The 27,772-nt window shown below is 37.4% G+C and overlaps 1 protein-coding gene across 1 annotated transcript in view; it reads left to right on the top strand.

Moving 5' to 3' along the window:
• The window catches only part of THSD7A (thrombospondin type 1 domain containing 7A), a 318,444-nt gene that overhangs the window by 131,705 nt on the left and 158,967 nt on the right, over window positions 1-27,772 (top strand). The window contains exons 3-4 of the mRNA XM_079785601.1: window positions 15,773-16,021; window positions 19,440-19,621. Of these exons, the coding sequence (XP_079641727.1) occupies window positions 15,773-16,021; window positions 19,440-19,621 (431 nt within the window). The remainder of the gene's footprint in view (window positions 1-15,772; window positions 16,022-19,439; window positions 19,622-27,772) is intronic.

The raw sequence follows: 27,772 nt of genomic DNA on the forward strand, positions 1-27,772 counted from the left end.
TCTGGAACATAGTTGTTTATGAATAGATATAATTGCAAAATTATAGTTGAATCACTTGTGAGCATTTGTAGTAATCTATTTATATAAAAGCCTAAGCAACTGTTAGGGCCAGATGACTGGGTGACCGGCTGGTAGCTATGACACGCACTGACCACCAGGGGGCGGATGCTCAATGCAGAAGCTGCCCCCTGGTGGTCAGTGTGCTCTCACAGCTAACCTCCCGAGGCCAGCCAACTTCCTGTGGTCCCTCCCCGCAGCCTGCCGGTCCCAATGGGTCCGGATCACCAGCCAGGCCAAGGGACCCCACCCATGCACGAATTTGTGCACTGGGCCTCTAGTTAATATTATAAAAGTACATGAAAATTTATATCCGAAAGCTTTGAAAAATTCAATATATTTTAATAACAATAAATGAAACTAGTTTATTTTTTTAGTTTCCTGATGATATTTCCTCCCTTGTATCCTGTAGCTTACATGTAAATATTATATAATGTAACTAGTGTCCCAGTGCATAGATTCATGCACATTGAAGGACATTAATTAGAAGAAATATTTTAATATCGCTATTCACGTTTTGCTAATGAAAAGAAAATAGGATTCCATCGAGTCTCCTATCTACCTACTCCAGGACTTCTGTGAGGATCAAATGAGATGAGGCATGGGAAAATGCTTCACAAACATTTGGTTAAAGTGTGAAATGTTTGCACCTGGCTATAAAGCAAGTTGAGTTCCTGGGCTGAAGAAACTCCAAGGATGCTAGTTGCTAGGGAGAGGAAGCTGGGCATTGCTACGTGACATCATTTCCTGGCACCCACAGCCACCGTTTCTGGGCTGGGCTGTGGGCCATATTTTGTGCCATGGGGTCTTGGCAGTGCCAGCTGTGATTTGGTGGGGTGTCACTCTGGGCTAGTAGCAGGGCCTATGTCCCACTTGGGGGAAGCTGGATATTGCTTGGTGGGCACCAGGTCCGTAGCACCTTTTCTCTGTAAATGGCCAGTGTGCGTCATGGCAGCTCCTGCTTTGAGTGTCTGCTCCCTGGTGGTCAGTGCACATCATAGCAACTGGTTGGAGGGATACTTAGCATATTAGCTTTTATTTATATATACATAGATAGATTATTTTTGAAATACTTATTTTTATTACTCTTTTTACACAGTGGAAATCGACTTATTTTTCTGTTTATATAAATAATACAGATTATCTTTAAACCAAGAACAATATATTAAAATATAAGGAAAAATGAAAAGCCACCTAGAATTCAACTACACTGAAATAACCATTTTATAATATTTTGGTGGTTATGCATCGTGTTATATATCTATATCCTATAGTTTCACATAAATTGGATTATGCCATACATGGTAAATTTGTTATCCCCTTTCTTGCATTATATTAACACATTAAGCACATCCTCATTTTGCCGTGAAGTGTAAGTTATGTTAACAAGCTGTAGTTATGTGAACCTATACATATTGATTGTACATATATATGCATACATGAAACTAACGTTTTTAAAATTTATCTTTATTGTTGAAAGTATTACAGATATCCCCTTTGTTTTTTTCCCCACTGACCCCCTCTACCCTGCACCTGCCCCTCCCAAGCCTTCACCACACTATTGTCTGTGTCCATGGGTTATGCATATATGCATATAAGTTCCCCAGTTAATCTCTCCCCCACCAACCCACTCCTATCCCCGCCTTCCCTCTGAAATTTGTCAGTCTGTTCCATGATTCTATGCAACTAACTTATTTTGCTCAATTTTTAAAAAATGGATTATACTGTGCTCGTTTTTTTGCACCTTATTTTTCTTAAATGAAACTTTTAATTTATACAGAATAACTCTAATCCATTCTTCTTAAATCCCCTATTGAAGGGGGTTAACTTTATTTCTGCTAATGACTACCAGGAACCAACCTGCAATAAATATCCTCATATATATGTCCATGTGAATTGATATTTTGATTTCTCTAGGGCATATTCCCAGGTGTGGGATTGCTGGATCAAATTTAATTTTAGAAGATATTTCTAAATGCTTTCCAAAAAGGTGGTCAACACTAACATTTTTCTTTCCTTTCTCTGAACAAAAGCTCTTAGTTGTTGCTAAGCTCATGCATATAAAGTCATATCACATCGTTCCTTGAAATTTCATTTCTCTGGGTAGAAACCTCAGAAGGTCATCATTTGTACATGGCTCTTTGAGTTTCATTTTCCGTGCATCTTTTATTTGCAGAACAAAAGACGTGTATTATTTCTCTTTTGTTTGTGTTTTTCTTACCAATTTTAATGGCTCATGTTATTTTATAGTAATTAAATCTTTGTAATATTCATCTAAATGTTTTCAGATTTATCATTGATTTACTAATTAGCACAAGTTTTAAATTTTAAAAAAATCAGACATGTCTTTTTTTCTATTACAGCTTCTAAATTTTCAGTTGAGATTAAGGTGGCCTTCCTAGACATAAATTACAAATTTGGCCTCTTAGATTTTCTCAAGATTTATATTGTGTTATTTAAATTTACATAGTTCCTTTATGGATTTTATTTTGTAAATGTGTAAGCCAGGGCTTCAATTTTTATTTTCTTTCCTTTGGATATCTGGTGCCATTTTAAACAGGTTGTATCTTCCTCATTTATTTGAACTAGTCATAGCTTAGAATTTTTAGAGTCGAATTCTGGATTCTCTATATTATATGACTGATCTATTTGTCTTCTCCTGTACAACACCACATAGATTTTTCTACAGTGAATGTATACTATATTTTGCTATATTTGAAGTGGTAAGTGCTCTTCTTTCTGCTCTTCTTTTTAATTTTTTTTTTCTATTCAAGCAACGAGGTCTTTATTTTGTGTGTGTGTGTTTTGTTTTGTTTTTAATACGTTTTTATTGATTTTAGAGAGAAAGGGACTGGGTTGGAGAGAGAGAAACATCAATGAGAGAGAAACATCGATTGGCTGCCTCCTGCATGTCCCCTACTGGGGATTGAGCCTGCAACCCAGGCATGTGCCCTGACCAGGAATCAAACCATGCTTGGTTCCTGGGTTGACACTCAACCACTGATCCACACTGGCAGGGCCAAATGAGGAGGTCTTTATACTTACTTGTAAGAGGGAACCATGTTGTGATTTTAACTGGGATCATATTTATTTAAATGTAACTATAAATGGCCATCAAAACTATATTATAGTTTTCAGTTTCTTCTGCAGTTGTTATGTTTTAAAATAATATAATTGTATACCCATTCTGGATAGTTCTTGCTGCATTTATTCCTAAACATATTATGTGATTTTTTTTCTTGCTAATATAGAGATTTTAACATTTTTTATGTCTAGGTGCTTTTTACAGGAGTAAAACTATTGATTTTTTTTGTATTTAGTGTATATCTATTTACATTGCCAATTCTCTCTTTAATTCAAAAAATGTTTTATTAGAGTCTCAACTCAACTACACTACTTTTCAGAGTAAATAGTGATAGCTTTAACAAAAAGATTTTTTTCATCTTTTCCAGTGTTTATATTAATTACTTTATTTGCATCATAATTTTACTTGAATAAAAAAAGCAGTTTCAACTATAATCAACACTTTTCTTCTTGGGGGATTTATTTAAGTTTGCTGAAATAATTATTTTTAAATATTAGTACAGAAGGAGAAAATTTGTGATCAAAATCAAGTCATGTAATAGTAATATAGTATTTGAGTTCTCTTTTATCTTCAGAAATTCTTCAAATAATTAAAAAATGTCACATTTATTCTGTGCTCCACACTGAGATTTATTATAAAAATAATTCAAGATGAAGAAGCTTTATAATGGAGATTCTATGTTACAGAATTTATGCAAATTGAATCCTGTTTAAGGAAGTGCAAAGTGTTACTAGTTAGAATTCCTGTTCTGTTAATTCCCATGGGAACCCAGAGTTGGCAATGAGGCTTATGGTCTTCAAATACAGTAATATATTCTTCCTCTCTGATAGCTAATTGAAAAGAGACTCTTGATAATGGCAATTGTCAATTAACTCTAGATCTCTTAAATAGCCTATCACTTAAAGAAGAGTAAGTTAGCATTGAAACAAAACATTGTGGTTAATTTTCCTTTATCCTAGCTCACTTCCTAATTAGACCAGGCCATAACATCTAACAAGAGGTATTTAATGTAACAGCAAAGAAATTAGTGATTGTTGATAATCTGTGATAAATAGAATGCTGAATAGTGTGAAGTACTAGTGTCATATGCCAACAAGGAAAAACACAAGCATTATTTTTAAAATCTCACAGTGTTTTATCTATTTCAGATCTCTGTTAGCATTCATATAATGTAATTATAATCTGTCTACTTCCAATAAGGATTTGGAGGTGGTTTATAATAAAAAAAATGAATGAACAAATCAGTGCATGAATTATATATATATATATATATATATATATACACATAAATATGTATACATACCTATGAACATATAATTGGTGAAAAGGATATTATATGAAGTATTAAAATCGCATTTGAAGTTTGACTATCGCACTTAAAAAAACAGAAGTTAGGCTGACATACCTGAGCAGCTAATAGAAAAAATGAAACATGATTTACATTTTAAAATTTGTCAGTGTGCATGCGCGCGCACGTGTGTGTTTGTGTGTGTGTGTGTGTGAGTGTGTGTGTGTTACATATACTTGTTTTGTCTGTCAGCTGCTGGTAAATAGTGAGAGCAGAAGTCTAGTCGATCATTCTATAAAGTAGTTCAAGAAGGATCAAAGTCCTTTGGACTAGATAGAAAGTTTCTTTTAGCTAGAGGAAATCTTGGGTTCATAGAATGTCTTGCCTAGATATATCTGCATATACTTACAATTATTTTTCAAAGCACTAGTATACCATCACTGTGAGATTCTAAAAATAATGCATATTTTTTTCTGAGTCTCCTTGAAGAGTAAGGTGATGATTACCGTAAAAAAAGCATTTAAATGAATTATTGTTAGAGAATAAAAATCAATAATCAGTGATTATTCACAACCTTCTTCTGCTCTTTTTGCTATTAATGTTTTTTCCTTTTGCCTTTATTCTCTGAGGAGAAAAAAGGAAAAAGCTGCCAGGATGTATTCTGTTATGAAAATGAATTAGAGCAACAGAAGAGGTAGGGTGGGGGTGGGGAAGTGTCTGTGGGTTAACTGAGTAAAAGTGTGAGAAATTTAAGCAGTGCTGCTAGGAACCATGTTTTTCTGGGTTCCCTTTAATGTGAGAAAAATTGAGGAAGAAACTGAAATTTCTTCAATTTTACAACATTCTTGGATAGGACAAAGGAATTCATCTAAACTGTACGTCTGCCTCTCTGAATAGCTTTGGATCAATACTATCAGATTGTGTTGTTATTATAGGACATGTGCATTGCAGGGGTTCCTATGTCCCCTTGACTTGATTATGTTATATGTCCAACTTAGTGAGAGGAGAGAGGTAAAATGAAAACACTGTGCTGAACTAACTTCCAGGTGCATGTTGTGATGATGCATTTGCCTCTTAAAAGCAAAGAAATATGAAACTGTGATAACTTATGAAGGAAGGAGTATCAAATGTGTGCAAAGTTGCTGGGACTTGTAATGTGCCTTTATTGGTGCAGAGATTTACATATTTATTTATTTATATAAGTTTTATTACAGATAAAACTTAAGGGATTGAAATATTTTTATTTAACATTTTAAATAGAGTATCAGCCTAGTGACAGAACTGTTTTAAAAAAATAAACGTAGAGCCCTCTGTACACAGTACAACAAACAGAATAATAGCGAACTATTTTTTAAAATGTTAAAATAGTGAAGGCAAATAGAAGAGACCATAAACAGTATCTAATTTGTGGATGGATTTCCTCCATTAGAGTAATTAAAATAATGGAGGAAATCGTAGAGGTCAAAATTACATAATGTGGTGGATAAAATACACTGTGTGAGACCAGACAAATCTGGATTAAGTCAATGTGCTTCCATTTATTTTAAACGGACTATAGTCACTATAATTGCACATTACAATTAGAAACTAGCAACTAAAAGAGAGCCAAAAGAAAAATACATACCCTTGGGCTGAAGAGGAGATTAAGCTTAAAAAAAAAAAAAAAAACACACAAAACAACTGAGAGCCATTTATAAATAATAGAAAATGAGTACACTATATATTTGGCCAAAGCAGTAATTACAGACTTAAGTGAATTTATTAGAAAATTAGTACTAGTGTATTAGTAAACTGGTCAGTGTTCTTATCTGCAAATAACAGAGTCCACAACAGTTAGTTTGAAAACAGAAAGGAGTTACTGGCAATAGGCAGAGTGCAGAATTCCTGGGTAAGACAGGGAGACCAGCCTAGATGCCACACAGCCAGAGGCACATCTGGTAGAATTACACCTCCTGCCCGGTGGCAGCTCCAGGAGAGGTCCCAGGCCTTTACTCACCGCTCACTACTCACTATCCCTAAATACAGAAGCTCTATTCTAATCAGGGAAGAATAACCAAACACCTGTGACTGCTTATCTCCTTCTCAGGACAATCACATCCTTAAGTTGCATGCAGCCGTGTTCCTATCCCTGCCGGGTTGCACACCATTGTATTAGCCTTGTAGGACCCAGGTCACATGTGTAACTCAAACTGTGTTATGGAGAGGGAGAAGAGCAGGGTCATCCTGGGTGCTGTTCACTAAAGCCACCAGGAGTAGGAATCTGGTACCTTTCCCTTAGGCAGTAATTCAGGATGTCATAGCAAGGAGCTGGGGTACTGTCATCGAGAACTCAAGGATTCTCACTAGGTTCTGAGATGGCAGCACATAAAATGCTAAAGGGCCAGTGGCAGCTATTCTATGCATTTGGCAAGATGTGTAACATTTTTGGGTCATAGTTATTACCTCATCTATAAAATTGAGGAGTCAGTTGAGAGTATTATTTTGGATTCCTTTCAGTCATAGCGGTGCTTCCTGGATTAACACCTTCAACACTCGCCTGTGTTTTTGTATATTGCTTTGGTTCAGGGAGTTTATAACCCTGTAAATTATAATATTATTAAATCTATGAATTTATTGCATTTGATTATAAATCCAGTATGCATAGTAGCTATTCTGAGCGAATAGTGAAATGTAATGCCTATGAAACCATTAAATCAATGATTATGTTTGTTAATATTAATGAAATTGATCAACAATATTTATTACCTTGTAAACATTTAATGTACAGTCATTATTTTTTCAAGTGATATAACAGGTCTCCTGTCTGAATACACAGTTACCCATTAATATTAGAATGAATATACTCTGAAGGATAGCCTTATTAATCAGTTATAGAATATGTAGCACAATAAAATAACATATTGTAGTCAATCCTCCCACCCCAAAATGAAAATCTATATATTTAAAAGTGCCATCTGCATATATTTAATGCATTATCTTTCTCCGCTTAAAATAGAAATCAGATCGATTTCTTTTATTGCACAATAAATGTTGATTTAGGTAGGTCTTCCCTAACACTTGAAGCAGACTGCAATAAAAGAAAAGTGTGTCTTATCTTTCCAAATTCTCATAGTTTTAACAACTATGTACTATTGAGGTTGAAATGTGAGGTTCTTTCATATCTATGTTTATTACAAGTCTATATCAAAGTTCAATTTATAACTTGAAACACCCTATGTATTATTAGAAGATGTCAAATAGGTATTTAAAAAGGGAATCTGCCCTCTCTTTTTATTAATCTCCCTTAAGCATCCTCTTCTATCTAGCTTTGTAATTCAACAAAAGAGATTTCCAATGAAATTTAATTTTCAGCAAAGGGGAATAACTTTGAGATGTATATTGGAACATTGTGAAAAAAATGATGAGATAAAAATATAGCTAACAATGGGGCAGTTTTTCATTAAGTTGAACAAATATTCTAGCATGAATTCCCATATAGCTGTAAGGACTTTGCATTTTTCCTGTTTATTGCAATTTATCTAAAGATGTTGATTTTCAAGTCCTATTTCTGACTCTCGATTTCCTCCCTGAGCCTTTTGAAACCTTTAAGAATGCATTATAGAATGGCAAATAGAGTTATCGCCATTTAAATGATGGAGCTTTCCTATTTCTCTTAAGTGTAGAAAGAACTAAGCAAACTGTTCTTCATCCTACAGACTGCATATCTCAAGAGTTTATTAAAGACTTTTTGATTCATGGATAGAATATTTTAAAGTACTATTTCTCAAGAACTCTTTATGTCTTCCAATTTAAAGCCTCTTCTACAGTTTTATTACTCATAAAATACCCTTGACTATCTTCAATGCTACATTGACAATGATTTCTTCCTATTTGGTTATCTACATCATGAAATTTATCAATTGAAAGTATGTTGTCTATGCCTTGCCCAGTATTGAGGCAAATTAAACAAATGGATAAATAAAATAAAAGGCTGCAAGATTTGAAGTATGAAGTTCAATAGGGGAGAAATAGTATCGCACATGCAGAAATTAGAGATGAACAAGAGTCAGTAAATAATCAAGTGTTCCTCTCTGTGTCCAAGGAGATAAAAGTTTAGGTTAAGGGAGAATTTAGGTGGCTTCCAGAGAAGAAAGTTAATGCTGAAAGTTAGATTCAAATTTTTAAGTTTATTTGTCTGGTCTTTGCCGTCGTCTTCATTCCTAACATTTATAGGAATTGACAATTTAATCAATCATGACTATGGAATAAAGCCTCCATAAAAGCCCAAAAGGTCTGGGTTTAGAGAGCTTCCGTATTGGTGAACATGTGGAGGTTGGGGGAGTGTCACACCTGGAAAGGACATGGAAGTGACAAACCTCTTCTTACACACATTCTCCAATGCATCGTTTCCATCTAGCGGTTCCTGACTTACATATTCCTTTCTAATGAACTGGTGATTCAGTAAGTAAAATGCTTATGTTTGTCTGAGTTCTGTGAGCTCCTCTAGCAAATTAACGGAACCCAAAGAGAGAAATGAGAACATTTGATTTATAGCTAGTCGGTCAGAAGCACAGGTGACAATCTGGGCTTGCAACTGGCATCTGAAGTGTGTGCTGGGCAGTCTGATAGGACTGAACCCTTAACCTGTGGAACCTGATGATACCTCTGGGTAAAGTGTGTCAGAATCAAGTTGGTTTCTGGAACAACTTGCTATTGTCCAAGAATTGCTTATTGGTGCTGGGAACCTCCTCTGCTTCAACACACACACAAATTCTCTCTCTCTCTCTCTCTCTCTCTCTCTCTCTCTCTCTCTCTCTCTCTCTCACACACACACACACACACACACACACACACTGAAATTGGGCACAGAACCCAAAATAACCCCTAAAATATCCATGTAGTTATGTTTTTATTTATTTATTTGTTTAGTTGATGTTTTAAAAATAGAGGCAAAAAATCCTTCATGCTAAAAAATATCTCTGATGAAAAGAATTGCCAGAATGATCCATGCCACGTAGCGCGGTTTTAGAAGTCTGGCAGGTAGTTTTTACCCAGTCTCGGGAAGTTATCTAGAGTTTTCACTCGGGTGGCTTTGGGATGGTGCCATGAATCTCCATTCTGGTCCGTTGCCTGAACAGCACGGGTGATAAGGAAACAGCTGCCTGTAAGCATTTGCTGTGTGAAAGGGTAGAAAATGTAGGCACCAGCCCTTCCAGGGAGGCCTCACGGCTGTAGCAGTTTATCCCATTACCAGATACGTGCCGTGCTGATAGCCCACATTCAGCTGTTGACCGGCAGCGTGGCCCTCAGCTGTAATAGGGAGCATATGATCACTCCAGCTGGCAGGTGACACCATCTGGCAACGTTCCCCGGCAGCTCAACAAAAGATTTTCAAATATCAAAGCAAGGGGAAAGACCTCTGCCTTTTTTTTTTTTTTTCAGTGGTTTGACTGTGCATGCATTTTGCTTTCAAAAGAATTATTGCTTCTAACTTGATGAATTCTGTGAAGGAAAGGGCACACTCAGAGAATGAAATTAGCTCAAAAAATTGGTTAACTGCTCATTTACATTGATAAATAAATGGTAACTTATAGGAAATTAAATTTGTGTTTAAAAAGGACTGCAACTTGAATGTAGTTAAAGCTTGGGAAGGTTTGTTGGAGCTTTTTGTTAAAGATTCCATCTGAAAACACAAGCCTATAAGAAATTAGACTGGTTAGGTTATGAAAACATAAGAGTCGTAAATTTTATTGGAGAAAGGGATCTTGGTGGTCTTTTAGGAAAATGTGATTTCACCAGGTAGGAAAGCTATGGGGCAGAGTAATCGTCACCAGGTCAGAGTCATGCAACTCAAGAGTGGTAGCTTGGGAAAGTGGGGGGGCTCTTGACTCTGAGCGCTGAAGTCATCGTTTTCTAACTTGCTACAGATTGGGGACTCAGAAAAACTGGGAAGTCCTCTGGGCCCATTCACTTTTTTCATTGAAAAAGTAAACAGTAGATTAGTAGGAAAAAATAAATATATCTGAGCATTATATTCTTTTATTAATCGCTGAATGTAATTTTAACATTAAATCTGTTCATATGTACACATAAGATATGGGACCATAGAAATGGCTGCCAATTGGCTGATGGCTCTCAGTACCATATCAGTCACGTATCAGTATATGCAAAAAAATGCATCTACCTCAAAAAGCATGTCTTTTTTTTTTCTGAAATAGTCACTAGAGTTACGGTAATACTCTATATGTGGTTTAAGCCCCATTACCCTTATATTTTGCTGACCAGGATTAAGACAACCACTTTCATTCTTAAAAAAAAAATGTGTGATCATGCTGTCATAACAGAGTATCAAGCCCACACATATATTTTGCTTTATATAAACAAAATGAAAATTTAATCTTCTCTGAACACCAAATTGTGTTCATTTATATAAAATTTGGGGGTGCTTGTTGATATTATGAAAAGGTTTAGGGTAATGTCCTCTATATAAACAATCTTCCTGTAACATGAATAATGTTATTGAATTGATTTGTACCTTTACAGAAAGAAAAGAAATGTTCTTTAATTCAATCAGATTATAAGTGCTTATTATTGACTTATTCTGTAGGAGCTAAAAGAGACAGATTGCTAAGGATCCTGTTTATAGATAATACTAGAAGCCCGGTGCACGAAATTCGTGCACGGCAGGGGGTTGTCCCTCAGCCCAGCCTGTACCCTCTCCAATCTGGGACTCCTGGTGGGATCGGGCCTAAATGGGCAGTCGGACATCCCTCTCACAATCCAGGACTGCTGACTCCCAACTGCTTGCCTGCCTGCCTTCCTGATTGCCCCTAACCACTCTGCTGCCAGCCTGGTTGATACTTAACTGCCAGCCTGTTTGCCCCCAACTTCCCTCCTCTGCCAGCCTGGTCACCCCTAACTGCCCTCTCCTGCAGGGTTGATCACCTCCAACTGCCCTCCCTTGCAAGCCTGGTCCCTCTCAACTGCCCTCCTTTGCAGGCCTGGTCCCTCACAACTGCCCTCCCTTGCAGGCCTGGTCCCTCACAACTGCCCTCCCTTGCAGGCCTGGTACCTCTCAACTGCCCTCCCTTGCAGGCCTGGTCCCTCACAACTGCCCTCCCTTGCAGGCCGGGTCCCTCACAACTGCCCTCCCTTGCAGGCCGGGTGCCTCCCAACTGCCCTCTCCTGCTGGCTATCTTGTGGTGGCCATCTTGTGTCCACATGGGGGCAGGATCTTTGACCACATGGGGGCAGCTATATTGTGTGTTGCAGTGATGATCAATCTGTATATTACTCTTTTATTAGATAGGACTAGGAGCCCGTTGCACGAAGTTTCGTGCAATAGACTTTTCCTTCACCTGGCTGCCGACACCAGTTTTCCGCCAGCAGCAGTTTTCCTCTGGCCACCCACGGATCAGAGCGCCTCCCGCCAGCACGATCGGCCACCCCGAGAGGAACTCCAAGATCGGGAGGCGCTCCGATCGGCGGGTGGCCAGAGGAAAACTGCTGCTGGCAGAAAACTGGTGCCAGCAGCCACGCAATCGGCCACCCCGAGTTCCGCCACCAGCGTCTTCTGCCCGGCCTCATGGGTCCTTCGGCAGCTCCGGCCATTTAGGCCGGCGGGAGGAGCAGAGATCGGGGACTCACGAGTCCCCGCCCCCCGCTTTTACCGCCAGCCAATCGGCCACCCTGAGTCCCGCCCCCGCACCTCCAGCCGGCCCAATCGTGGGCGTAGTGGAGTGATGCAATTTGCATGTTACCTTTTTATTATGTAGGATAGAGGCCTGGTGCACGGGTGGGGGCCAGCTGGTTTGCCCTGAAGGGTGTCACAGATATGGGTGGGGGTTCCCTTGGGGTGTGGGGCGGCCTGAGCGAGGGGCCTGTGGTGGTTTGCAGGCCGGCCATGCCTGCTGGCAACCCAAGGGGAGGCCCTGGTATCTGGAATTTATTTTCCTTCTACAATTGAAACTTTGTAGTCTGGAGCAGAGCCAAGCCTGGGGCTCCGGCAGACATTTCTGTGGCAGTTAATTCACCTTCTACAATTGTAACTTTGTTGCCTTAAGCGGGTGAGCCCGGCCAGCTTTGCTTCCCCTGTTGCCGCCGGCAACCCTGGACTGCTCTCTCAAGCTCCATTCTGCCGCCATTTGTTTGAATTTGTTTACCTTCTATAATTGAAACTTTGTAGCTTGAGTGGAGGCTTAGGCCTGCAACGGCTGGCAGAAAGCTTGGCTTCCTCTGTTACCTAGGAAACCTTGCTCTCTGAGGCTGTAGCCATCTTGGATTGGGGTTAATTTGCATACTCGCCCTGATTGGCCGGTGGGCGTGGCTTGGCTGGTGGGTGTGGCTTATGTAGCAGAGTGATGGTTAATTTGCATATTACCATTTTATTAGAGAGGATGTTCTTAAGTGCCCAAATGATTTCTATTTATGAAAAAATCATATGAGCTCATCACCCTCTATAGGCCTCATGAAGAAGCTAGGAATTGAGCTGGGTTAGGGGGTTACCACAGGTTAGCTGGCTCATGAATCATCCAGTACCACCAGTGTGGTGCTTCTCAAGCTATCTATGTTAAAGGATCAGATTCTGGCTGATTTTTATTTTTGTGTTTATTTAATTTCCTACAGCTCCAACAACATGGTTGGACTGTGTATGTCTAGCATGTAGCTCATGCCATACGCATCTCACTGTGGAATTCAACATGAACAAAACTGGCCTATATAATGTTCGGTGAATTATGTCCATGTCCACTGGTCATGCACTTGAGTGTTGCAGACTTCAAATTGCTGTAAAAATGCCTCAGCATTTACTTTCAGTTCTGTGCTTAGCTCATCACACACCGCTCACCAACAGTTGCACTCATCTATGGCCCACATTTTGAGTAGCCCCACGCTAGTGGTATTTCCTGTCCTACAAAGGCAGAAAACTGTAACATACAACAAAGTGTGCAAAGTTGCTTGCAGCCAGGTTTCTGGATCTGATTTAGACTCCAATAATGTGCTAGATCTGGGCTTGGATTTTAAACTAAAGTCAGAGGAAGGGACAGAAGTACCCATTTAACAGGGAAGTTAGTGCCAGAAATGTGGCTTCTTGTAGCCACCAAAGAAGCTTTCCGGATCAGAGAAATGGTGAAGTGATTCTGAGGGCTGGAAGCTGGAGGTTTGACTTAGAAGCCTTTCCCTCCAGCCTATCCAATTATCGTATAAACCACCTAATATCTGATACTAAATTTATTTTTGTGTGATTTAGTCGGTTCCCGTTGTCTGAAAGAAATAAGGCTGCACTGATAAAGATCCATTTGCCAATTGTAATTATTGGGTGGCTTTATATTTTTCGACTGGTTAGCAGTTAGCTCTAGACCAGTGTTCTCCAACTTCATTGTGCATATGGATCACCTGGGAATGTGAAAATACTGGTTCTTATTCAGTAGGATAGCCTGGGGGGTCTGAGATTGTGTGAGTCTATCAAGCTTCCACAGACCAACCAACAAGCACAGCGCATGCCTTTGACTTCCCAGAGGGTCATGTTCTTGTGAAAATCGTAATGAACTAGAATAGATAGTTCCCCTAAGCTCTATAGTGTCAACTTTTTGCATGGCCAGAATGAAGGAGAGAATGGTTAGAGAATGGCAGCTGAATAATTTAGCAACCATGGATGATTTGGTGAACTTATTTAGTTTCACTAACAATAAAAAAAAAATGAAGTTAATAAATATCACAGTGCTCATGGGCCTACCAAGGTTCACTATAAGGCCATGTTTGAATTATGCAAGCCTAAAATGAGCCCCAGTATGTGAGCGTTCAGCTACTCTTGGGGCCTTAGCTTTTGTCCTCTAATATGCTCATGGTTTCTAAAAGTATAGAAGTCGTCCGGAACTTGACCAAACCCTGAACCTTCTTTCTGGGTCTACCTACTGCGTTCTTCCCTCTCTTGGATACATCCTGGGTACGTCCATGTTAAATCTCATGAAGGATAGGGCATGTATCCAAGAGGAAATTAAATAGGAAGAATTTTGTAAGAGAAGAAATATAGAAGTTATCATTTGGGCATTATTTTGCCTGATTTCATGGATAAGCTCACAAGTATAAGTGTGAAAACTTGCTTATCACAGAAGTTTTGCTCTATAGTTAGTGCTATATCTAATGCACTGTTAATACCCAGTACATGATATTTGAGTAAAAATGGGATTTTAGTCCTCTCTGTGGTTATAAGAAAAACAGAACTGACTCACAAGGCCCTTTGACCACCACTCGCACTTCATCCTACTTCCCAGACATCTCAACTCAGACAAATTGACTTTGATGCTTCTAGCTGTCTCCTAAGAGTGCAATTTTTGTACACATGCCAGTAAAATTAAGAGCACTGAATGTGAGCTAGCACATTAAAATGGACCTGCCTCTGTATGGTTGATTACCATAGTTAAATATAGCACCTGAATGACAAGCAGAACTATCAGTGCATTCTCCCATTGGAACAAATGGCTCTGTCATGGCGACAGACTGCCTGTGTCTCATAAACATGCATTATTGGTTACTGAGAATGGGCAAAAGTTCAACTAAGAATCAACACAAGGCCTTTCATTTCCAGGAGTCTTCTCAAAGTGCATATGCCCATTCATAACATCATCTTCATCTTCATATATAGACATTACAATTTAAAATCCAACATTCCTGTAATTCAGGAAGGCATAGATAGATTAGAGTTCAAACATAAATACTTTTCAATAAATATTAGACATATATTTACTGGATATATCTATAGTAATATAGATATAAATGGATTATATTTCTAAAGCTTATGGTATATTTAATTAAGATATCCGTATGTATACTGTGTATTAAAGTGTGAACTGGAAAAGTTGATTTATTTGAATAAACATGCATTACAATTATAAGTGACAACTAACGTTTCAAATGATATTAATGATAATGTTAAGCAAACTACTTTTTCTATTTAAAACCATATTGCATTGAGTTGGCCAGGCATGTTTATTTAAAACACTAGACAGAATGAAAATTATCATATGGTAACAGTTCCTGGTTTCTCATTCTCTAAATTAAAACAAATCTGGAATGAGTGAAATGAACAATATGGTAAACTTCGTTTCAGCTAATTTTGCTTAGTCCCTTTATTTTCTATTTCCCATGAATGGTTTAACAACTCTTACAAAATAGGAGGAAATGCAAACATTAGCTTTGGGTCTAACTGCTTTTACACATCATAAATGTTGATGTATTTTCAATGAAATTAGAATTCCACCTCCAAGTGAACATAAAAACGTCCAGGCTGATTTCACTGTGAAACGCAGAGGACCAAGTTCATAACTGCCTGTGTGTGTGATGAGAATATCAATGCTCTTTTGCAGCTTGTGCCAGCAGGAGAAGTTGCCAGTGACCTTCCAGTCCTGTGTGATCACCAAAGAGTGCCAGGTGTCGGAGTGGTCCGAGTGGAGCCCCTGCTCAAAAACGTGCCACGATACGGTGTCCCCTAAAGGCACGCGTGTAAGGACACGGATCATCAGGCAGTTTCCTATTGGCAGCGAGGAGGAGTGTCCAGAACTTGAGGAAACAGAACCCTGCGTGTCTCCAGGAGAGGCAGCTGCCCCCTGTGCCACGTGAGTAAATAAGGCTGCAGCCTCGGCTGCCATCTCGGCCCACATTGCATGTCTGTTCAGCTGTTTAATTCCAGCTGAAGAGTAGGTTGAGAAATAGTGATTTTTACAAATTTTAAGTGGGGGAAAAAATATCTCTTTACAAACACTATCCTAAAAAAATGATTTTACCCAATAAAAGTGTCGTTAGCAAGCTGTATTTTCAAATCTCCATGAGGGCTAGACTTTTAGCAGCAATCCTCTGTTTATATATTTTCTATAATAGGTATTGGCAAACTTATTCTTCAAAGAGGAAGAGTGCAGCCCTGTCTGGTTTGGCTCAGTGGATAGAGCGTCACCCTCCGGACTGAAGGGTCCCAGGTTCGATTCCAGTCAAGGGCATGTACCTTGGTTGTGGGCACATCCCCAGTAGGAGGTGTGCAGGAGGCAGCTGATCGATGTTTCTCTCTCATTGATGTTTCTAGCTCTCTATCCCTCTCCCTTCCTCTCTGTAAAAAATCAATAAAATATATTTTTTTTAAAAAGGAAGCGTGCAAATGTATTAGGCTTTATGAGCCAAATAGATGCAATTCTTATCTCTGGAACTACAGATAATATGTAAACGGGTGTGGATATGTTCCAATAAAACTTTACTTATAAGAGTAGAAGACAGGTTGGATTTGGTTGTCAAGTGATACAAGCTCCATCCTATAAGGTAAAATAAGAAAGTCCTATTAAAATTCAGTACTACATATAACAAATCCTATTGAGTAGCATAAAATACTACATCAAAATAATAAGACTTGAAGCTCCTTGAGGACAAAGATTGTGCCTATTCATTTTTTTTAAACTGAGATGCATATAACTCGAGGCCTGACACAGAGTAAGTGCCCAATAAATGTTCATTGAATTCAGATAAATTCTGAAATATTTGGCACAATAACCTTATTCTTTTTGTCATTAAAAATATGATTTCCAAGACATTACTGTGCATCATCTTCACAATAAATACATTTCAGCTTAGTCTGAATATAGACTACTTAGAATATTTATAAAAACCAACTTTGAGAATCTTAGTTTCTCAGTAGATATATACAAGCTTCATTAGATTTTCCTCTGGAATAGTGCAAACATTTAAAGAACATGAACTTCCTGAACCAGGGAGGAGGAAAATATTACTCCTACTCCTGCTTCTAAGAAAAATAACATTAATAAGGATAGTGACGGTTTGTATGAGACCTTCAATCCTGCAGCACTTTGGGATACTCCCTTCTCCCCCAATTTAACAAGTGACTGGAAACCCCAGAGAGCTTCCTGCCTGTCTCCTGCACCAGCCCCACTGACGCATATGCTCCTCTTCACGTAATAGGCTCCAGGAATTTGCCTGGATCTCCAGCCGGAGTATTTGTCTCCTATGAATTTCTTTTAGTTTTGTCTCAAGCTAGGTGTTTTTTTCTTTCTCTTCTCAGATATTCAAGCACCATTAACAAAATAAATATATTCTGAGTCTCTTTATCTCCCCCTTCCCCCCTTCCCCCCGCTTTTGGGAGAATAGCATTTTTAGAATGTGTCACCAATTTACTGCCCCCCCCCCCCATTGATTTCAGAGAGGAAAGAAGAGGGAGAGAGAGATGGAAACATCAGTGATGAGAGAGAACCATGGATTGGCTGCCTCCTGCACACATCCCCACTAGAGACAAAGCCCGCAACCCAGGCATGTGCCCCGAATGGGAATTGAACCATGACTTTCTGGTTCATAGGTTCAGATGTTCAACCACTGAGCCACACTGGCTGGACACCAATTTACATTACTGGAAATTTATTCCTTTCATAGGACTCCTTAGGTGACCTAAATTGAGACTGCATGCATTCTATAAAAATGCAAAGTGTTAATTTAACTCCCCTGATGAATGATTTGTTTGGTTTTACTTTTCTCACACCCCTGCCTGCCGCCTTCTACACTTTGCCCAAGACATCAATTATCCATGTTTTTAGAATTAACCTGAATGCTGTACTTCCTTTATAAACATGTGTCAAGAGTGTTAGTGCTTGATGCTCCTGTCCTGCACCTCTGTTAAGCCATGAACCCTCACTTAGGAAAATGAAAAAGGGTCACGAAAGTCAGCTCTCCTGTCATGAAACTTTCCCACTGACAAAGCAGAGCATCGAGATCAGACATCTGAGAGCCCATTTAATCTCTCCTTCTAATCGAGATGAGCATTAGCACATCCATTTGTACCTTTGCTGGCTGTTAATCTGATTAGTAGGGGAGCATCTTGGTTAAAGTGACACAAAGTGCCACATGAGCCATTTTCTTTGTGCTTTTAGACTATCCGTTTTCCTTGAGGTGGAGAAATGCCACCACTTCCTATCTTCATTGGCATCAGGAAATGGTTCGCTGCCTATCTCCTTAAAGCGTGTGCTGGGCTGACAAGCTCCCGACGTTTCTTCCACATCATAATCTTGATTGGAGCTTTAATTTAGAATCACAGATTGTCTTTCCTGTGATCCACTGATTAGAAACGTCAGCTCTTTTCATCATTTATCAGCACTCATCCGGGAAGCTCAGTGCTACAGAAAAACACTCATTCTTTTTTGTTGGTGGTAATCCTCACCCGAGGATATTTTTTCCATTGGTTTCTATTTATTTATTTTTATTGTTTAAAGTATTACATATGTCTCCTTTTCCCCCCCTGATTGACACACCCTCCCCTTTCCATTGGTTTTAGAGAGAGTAGAGGGAGAGGGGGAGACAGAGAGAGACTGACTCATTTATTGGTTGCCTCCCTCCTGGGCCCCAACCAGTGCCGGGGATCAAGCCTACAACTGAGGTGTGTGCCCTTGACTAGAATTGAACCCTGACCCTTCAGTCCACAGGTTGATGCTCCACCCACTGAACAAAACTGGCTAGGGCAAAAGCACTCATTCTTGACAAGGAAGAGAAACCTCTAAATTATTGTTATATTTTTTAATCCTAAGCACAATTATAATTTTGATCTAGTATGAAGAAGCAATTTTCATGCATTTTATTAAAGGCAAAACAAATGTTTGGTTGATCATCACTTGGAATGTTTTTCATTCTTAGATTCAGTCCTCCTTTGTTTATAAGTATCGAAAAAGAACAAGCCTGAGTTTAGCTTAACTGAACATAAAATTTCATGTTTTCAGCATTATGCTCTCTTGTAATAAAATATTTATAAGCAACCTCCAGTGATTGCAATTAAAACAGGATCATCCTAAATTAAACTCCTCCTTAAATGGAGCACTGTTGAGGATAAAGGAGAAGAGATTGAATCTGAATCTGCACTGGAGATAATGGTAGTTTACGATTGCTTCAAGAGGAAAGTGCTTTTTGAATTACTTTTTTAAGGAAAAAAAAAATGAGCAGAGCCGAGTTTTTTCAATAAACATGGCTGCCACTGATGGCGTTTTCTTTATTCAGGTATGGCTGGAGAGCCACAGAGTGGACCGAGTGTCGCGTGGATCCTTTGCTCAGTCAGCAGGACAAGAGGCGAGGCAACCAGACAGCCCTCTGTGGAGGGGGGGTCCAGACCCGAGAGGTGTACTGTGTGCAGACCAATGAAAACCTTTCTTCACACTTAAAGACCCACAAGGACAACGAAGGTAAGCTGTGTTTTCTTCTCAAGGGTCAGGCATGGAGACCGAGCATGGGATGCTGTAGGAATATATATCCAGCCATCTGGGGCATGCATAGCCTTATTTCTGTTCACATTATGGTTGCTGACCACTATGGTGAACAATAATCCAAATTTTGGTTGTAACAATTTAATTCAATTCCATCTTTGGTCAGTTCTGATTTGCTGACAGATGTATCATTAAATTTTCTAACTTTAGGCTCTGAGTGAAAATTTAGGAGTAATTATTTACAAAAATAGAATAACAACTAATCTTGTAATTATATGCAAAGAAGTATATATTCTAAAGCCCAAGGTTTTTTTGCTTGGTATAAGAAGTATAACCTACTTATTAAAAAAAAATCCTCCTTTTTCTATTTATAATGTGGTTGAAAAATATGTTAATTTTAGTATTGAGTAAAAATTTCAATTTGAGTTTAAATGAAATCAATACAGAATAAATACAGAATCAAACTACAGTAAAAACACAACAAAAAGAAACCTTTAACCCAAAGGTATGACTTATTTTAACCTTTCAATTAAAAATATTTTAGAATATTTTTATTTAAATCTCAGTTTTGGACCAGATATAATAAATGTACAAAAGGATAAGTGATTTTGAGATGGCCAGGGCTAAATGTATATATTGTCATATATTAATATTACTCTGAAATTCTAATCATTATTGGATCAAGTTTATATTCAATTAGTAGCTTTTATGTCCATACAAATATGGATATTTTTAAGCAATGCTGTAAGCTAACCCTCTTATATTTCCCTCTACCTGAAGGGTAGCAGGATCTCTATCACTAATATATTCAACGTATTTTTAGTTAACAACAGAGTTCCAAAAATTATGTAAGATGGTGAGGATAGAAAGGTCAATACAAATTTTGTGTCAGGAAAATGTTCATGGTCATCATGAGGGCACATAAACAAGCCAATCTATAATAATAAAAGCGTAATATGCTAATTAGACCAGACAGCCGAACGACCTTCCGGACGTCCTTCCGGACAAAGCCAGGGCTATGAGGGCTGAGCCCCTTGCACGAATTTCGTGCACTGGGCCTCTAGTAATTAATAATGCAATATGCTATGAGTTATAAATGAGTTTTAGAATAACTGTAGGGGGACCACAAAAACAGAAACCTTCATAGAGGCAGGAAGTGGTACTTGAGCTAAGTGATGAGGAGTATGTGTCATAAAGTTAAATGGGTCGGGAATGCAAGAGGGAACAGCACTAGCACACCATTAAAGAGAAGCAAACACAAAAGAGAAGTCTTGCCAGAAAAGATGAGTATGTTGTATTTAGCAAGTTGTGGGTATGATGGGGTAGTATTTCCCAGCAAATACGTTGGTTGGAAAGGGTAAAGAATAAAGACCTTAGTTCATATTAACAGAGACCAAAAAAGGGGGCAGGAGATATGCAGAGAATGAATCTGATCAAGAATAACCAGAAAAAAAAAGGAAAGAACCAAGAGAAATGGGTGTTTCAAAAAACAGAAGATGACTTCACTGCCTCCCGGAAAAGGAGTGGCACCTGTGACCGGCAATTCGTGAGAAACAATCACGGGAGTTTTGCATGTGTAACTTGCATAATTTAATTGTTTTTCATCCACTAACTTTACATAGCGTGTCAACTCATTTAGGAATCTAGCCTCGGGATACATTTTACTACTAATATATCTTGAAGTTGTAAGGAAGTAGTATAAAACATGTAATGTTAGTACATTAATATTTTCTTGGCCACTTTAATGGCTACGTTTTTAACACTCTTAGGTGGATTTATTATAGCCGTCCTCTCAGAATAGTATAATTTCATTGCTAGAGGTAGTTCAGAGTTTAGTTTCTGAATGTCAATTATGTCCTGTAGGTTATTACTTTCAAAAGAGCCTTTGGGGTTTGGAATTGGAACTGGATACATTTTTTAAATCATTTTGTCATGGAGTTTCCCTACTGCTGTCAAAACACAGCAGAGTGCCAAAAATAAAAGTCACACCAAAAAGGAAAAAAAAAAAAAGAACATTATTGGAAGATATATCTTTTGGAGTAGCAAATGCCAAAGCAAAGATCAGTGGATATGGAAATAATCAGTTCTTCAGAAATTAATATTTACCATGGAAGCATGTAACATGAATAACTTAGGAATATGTGTCCTTTCATGTCACACAGCAAGACTACTATAATCCTCTTTGGGGGAAAAACCAGTTGATTTTTCCCTAAAAGTTTCAGCTTTTACTTCTCAGAACTTAGACTATATAAGTTCCCCCCCGGAAGCACTTAGCATTTCCCAATAGGAAACATATTCAATACACCAGCATCCCAAGGACTGTAAATATGTGTGACTGGAGCACAATTTGACTGTGGGATGTGAAGAATGTTCCATGTATCTTCATTCAATAACTATGAAAGAATGAAGGCTTACTTTACAAAGAGGGGGAAATCTCTCAAAATACCTCCCTCCATCAATTCTAAAAAGAAGGTACTGATCTCAAGAAAGTCTGGCTGTGTCACCATGAACAACCTACCCTAGGAGCAATTTATGTTATCCTTCATTTGAAGAACAAAATCCACACTTGTTTTGGCAGATCTATACTACGTGTTCTAGAAAAGTTGTTTTCACCTTTAACCAAGCTATTAAAATACATGAACTCAAAATAAAATAACTCAAAAATAAAATTTCTTGATACAAAAATACTGGAAAAAAAAGACATGAAATTCATATAACTTCCTTTATTATCTTGACATATCATATTACACATGTACTGACCACCTTAGCACAATTTAATTCAATTTTCATGGCCTCGGGTGGTGTGAGTCAGTTAACAGTCGTAAAGACAACATTGAATAGAAATACTTAATGTGACCTAGGTAACCCTTCCAGTCCTGACAACTGAGAAGAGCTAGCAGTAACACTCGGCCATTTCTGTTCAGCCAGCTGATTAGAGTTCCAGTAGGCTGAAAAGTGTCCAGCTTACACTGGCATGAAATCTACCCTTATCAGAAAGTGACAGGAAGAAGCCTTGCCCATGGCGAGGTTACTGGGGTAAGCCCTAGAAAGCTGATGAAATGTTGCTGATCATTGGATGCATGAACATAAATTGATTTTTTTTTTTACAAGCTCAAAGTGAAATGAAAGTAGATTAACTACAGTCACTAAGAATTTCTTCTATTCGAAATAGATTGAACATGTTTTTAAATGAGGGAAACCAAAAGTATTGGTTATAAAGCACCATGGAGCTTGCCATGATTTATATTATAGGACACTTAAGAACATTCTTTGGTAGAAAATATATCTAATAATCCACAGTGAAATCTGGATGAGGTCTGTAGGATTTGATGTTATTAAGAAAGACAACCTGGATAATGAGCCTGTATGATGACATAGCATGAGATAAACCAGCAGAAAGTTCTGGAGGATCAATGGAAAGATGGATGGAGCGAAAGATGATTGAGCTGTGAATGGATAGACAGAAGGATGAACAAAGAGCTCATGTTTTCCCATGCTCTGCAACAAATTAAGGAGAATAAAAATAGTCACTATCCCTAAATGAAATAAAAATTCTTTATAGTCGTTGTAGTCTTTTATCTACCATTTCCACAAACTAGCCTACTTTAGTCAAAGCTATTTTGAAAAGAAAAAAAAAAAAAAAGACTATTGTTACGGTTCTATTTCCCTGTTATTTCAGAAAGTAAATATCAGAGTACGCCGAAGGCTAGTGCTGCACCTTTCCTATCCATCACTTTTGAAATTACAGGTAGGTGAGAATATTTTACATGACATCTCAATCAGAAATGTATATCAGAAATTCTCTACAAATTCTCTGATACAGTGGTAGAAAATATAGTGGTTTATTTCTGTGTTGCTAGAACTATATCAAAGCTGTTCCATAAAATAGAAATGATTTAATGTTTCTTTGATTATCTGTAGCATCATTATATGGATGTAAATTATAGAAAAACATAAAAATATTTTAAAATTTACTTATGTAAAACTATCACTAGGACCCCACAATTATAAAAACAGATATGTAAAGTTTGGTTGTGAACACTTTGTTGAGATAAATTAACGAAGGAATGACTATTTTTCATAATTTATCATATTTTTAAGCACAGTACTTTGTGCTCTACTAATGTCAATATGGTAAACGAAAAAGGAACTAAATCACACAATGGCTACATTTTAGAAAGAACCTACACTGAGGCAGGGAGCTGTCAAAAGCACTATAATATAGACAGTCCCTGAATGAACCAGATCCTTCTTGGAAATTAGATCTCTGGATATTTTGTGGGAGAGAAGGACTGTTACACTATGAAGTTTCTCTGGATCAGTAGAGTACAAAATAGAAAGAGAGATGCCAGGAGGTTTTAGCCACTGGGATAGAAGCTAATAAAAATGTACCTGCTGGGAATTAGATTAGCTGGCCAGTCGTCTACCCTAGACGTCAGTTGGAATTTTTAGTCGAGGAAGAGCTTACTAATGAGATACCAGGAAATATTCAACCAAAAAGATACAAAAGAAAAGTATGATGAAGCAGCTTGGACATCATGTAAACATGAAAACAGCACTTATACTACCTTTGATTTGGTCAACATCTAGTAAACATTTGTTATTTGATATGTTTGTTCTCTCATTTGTAAAATAGTTCAGTTTAATTAGTCTGAAGATTATCTCTTGAACATATCAAACACGCTTTCTTTAAAACTTTTTCTATTTCAGCAAGAGTTTATATTTACACCAGCCTGTTCTTTACCCCTGAATAAATATTTATTCACACCTCTGAGTTAGAATAGAGGAAACATGATTTAGTTGTTAAATCAAATGACAAGGGTCAAAATTGATGCACCTTATTTCAGGTTGGCCACTCATTTCAGAGAACGTATATTATATCTATATTCTCTCTTCTAATAATACAGATAGCTTTAACATCAATTGAATTTTCATCCTAAGGCTACTTTCAGAAGCACACTAGACAATCAGAAGACCTGGTTTTTATTTCTGTGTGGCCCTGTGCCCCTCTCCACACTACTTAACTTTTATTTGCCTGAAAAGGCCTACTTAATGACTCTGCAATACGGCTGGAAATGGAACAGCAGAATAACTGAATAGCATCCTTTATAGAACACCTAGACATGCAGACTACAGTATTGTTTTAAATGCTTTTAAGAGCAGAACTGATGTCTTGAAACTAAATGATTCCCCCAAAAAAACCAGGAAAAGTGAACTAATGCTTTCTGTGGTCATCCTTGGGTAGGGATGGTACAGGAAGAGGGTTACATATTAAGGAGACTTGGGGGGAGTGAAGCCCAAAAGGGTCATGACATAAAAGTCTTAGCCAGAGAAAGAGAGCACAAGCAGACATATTGCATTATGCCATCCACATCAAAGGGTTGTAGCATCAACGAGTGAGCAGAGAAACTCAATTTACCTCTGGAGAAAGATGATCAGAAGCAGGTCAGCTTCAGCCTCGGGCTGGGGCAAAATCAAATCTCTCCTAAGAATTCCCATGATGGGCCTGTACTCACACTAGTTTAAGTTTCAAATTTATGGTACTTACATGAGTCCAAAGACCACTGAGAAATTAACATAACAATTGGTGTCAGGCAAATGGTACCACTGGGTCCCTGACATAAGCAAAAACAAAAATTCTGAAGAGGGAATCCCTTAACCCAAGCCACAGAATTTTCCCAGATAAACTGCACCATTAAAAATTGCAGACTACACAAGGGAAGATAATCCATTTTAAACAGGATTTAAAATGCCCAACAAAGAGTAAGGCTAGACTCAAGATTGGGAACATTAGAGATAGCAGATAGAGATCGTAGAATGCATATGCTAAAACTTATTAAAGATGTAAAGGAAAAAATTTAAATATTAGATGTAATGAGTCAGAATGAAAAAAAACAGATTAAAAAAGAAATAAGTTCTAGAACTAAAAAGTACTTTTGCTGGAAATTTGGTAAATGGAGAGATTAGAGAAATGAAGCTAAACAGTCATTAGTTAACTGAAGATAAATGCAAGGAAATTGATTCAGAATGCAACACTGAAAAAAGAAGTTGAAAATATGTGTGAAGAAAACAGTAATGCAGAATTAAATAAGAAGATTCAGAATGAGAGAATCAAGGGAAAAGATGAATTTCCTGAACTGATGAAAGACAGGACTGTGCAGAGTCAAGAAGAACAGTTTCAAGCAGGAGAATACTATATGCACATTTAGGCACAATGTAGTGAGGTTTCAGCTCATAAAGTGCAAGAACATATTAAAAAGAATTAGAAGTTAAAAATTAACTGCAAAGGAATTAACAAATTAAGAGTGAAATTTTCAACAGCTGCAAAGAAAGCAAAATAATAAAAATGATATATTAAAGGTACTGAGAAGAAAATAACTTTCAACTTAAATTATTTATCCAGCTCCCTATTATTATAAATTGTGGGCAAAATTAAGACACAAGTAGAAGGGTTTACCTCATTGAACCCTCACTGAAAGAACTGCTAAACAATAATGTTTAGGAAGAAGGAAATTGAACCCAGAAAGAGAATTCAAGATGTGCAAAGAATTTGGAAAACCCTGGGTAAACTATATAACTATAGGTCTGTATGAAGCAGTGCTGATACGTTTCATGAAGTGCTGATACGTTTCATGACTAAACACTAAACAGTTAGTTAATGAGCAACATTAACATATAACAGGAGGGAGTGGTAAGGAGTATATTTGGGAAAGGGTAGAGATACTAAAAATACTTATATATAATTAAGTCATTATGCATGTTAAGTATTTAAAATAATTATTTATGTAATCAATAATTATTAATATATAATTATATAATCAGAGCATAATCAGTTATTAATAATTAAATTATATATACTTAATAATCTAACAGAGGAAATAAAAGGAACTCAATAAAATTCAATTGATTCAATAAGAGGTACTGTATAAGAGAAAAAAACTTTTTCTTACAGATGATCTAATTAATAAATAAAAAAGAATAAAAATTTAGAAATATGTGTTTTAAATGTCAAAGTTTATTACAGAAAATCATTTAAAAAAATCATTGCTACATCTATGAAATCAGCAGGCTGTATTGTTAGTGTTTACAGTGATCAAAGAGTTTGCATCACTCAGTCTGAACATTCCCCACCGCTGGCAAATACATAACACGCTAACAGACCACACACATTGCATTTTCCAGGCAGAGCCCTCTTCACATACAACGTACCAATGAAGATTTTATTTTCTCAAGAAAATAATGTGAGATTGACTGAAGTTGTATATGTACACAATGCTAAAACTATTTAGAAGATTGAATGGTTAGATTGGTTAAATGGCATCTGATAGAAAATTTTCTTGAATGATAAAAAATGACCAAACTTTTCCTCATTGTATTTAGAGCAAAGGTTAATCTCCACAAACATAACACATAATAAAAAATTATATTGCCAAATTGGTACTATTCAATGAAGCATGAAAATGATTGCGAACTTAAAGCAGAAGGAGAAAATTCTGAAACATCTGAAAATTCATGAGTATTTCAAACCTATCTCCCTTTCTATTCTAGTTTTTTTTCCAGTTTGCTAAAGGGAAAGATGAATGACATTGGCATTATTACCTAGCCAAAGGTAATAAAGACAAAGGAATTGTTACCTAGAGAAGATAATAAAATTCATTATGTGTGTTGATGTCTTGGACAAAGTCATACATGATGTGTTGATAAAATAACTAAGTGACATTAAACTAATAAGGATAACACATTGGATAATAATCTTATGACACAAAAAGATATTAATAGGTTAAAAACAGTGGAATTTCTCCCACAATGTGAAGTCTAATGAAATACAAATACCTACATGTGTCCCGAGTGCCCATTCTGAAAGAAAGTCATAGTAACAAAGATGAGGATGATATGGTGATGGTGACAATGTTGATGGCATTTATAAGGCACTATGTTAATTACTTGGTTGCTGTGAAAATTAAATGCTTAATGTGGGAAACAACCAGTTGGAATCAATGACTTCATGTTAAACTCATTCTGTGTCTGTAATCACAAGTGTTCCTCTCCTGCACATCACTCACAATCAGATGAATGAAGTGCTGCAGATTTGGATATCTCACTTGGTATTCCTTCATTAACTCAATAAGT

This window comes from Cnephaeus nilssonii, assembly GCF_951640355.1.
Source record: "Cnephaeus nilssonii genome assembly, chromosome: 12".
NCBI classification, from domain to species: domain Eukaryota; kingdom Metazoa; phylum Chordata; class Mammalia; order Chiroptera; family Vespertilionidae; genus Cnephaeus; species Cnephaeus nilssonii.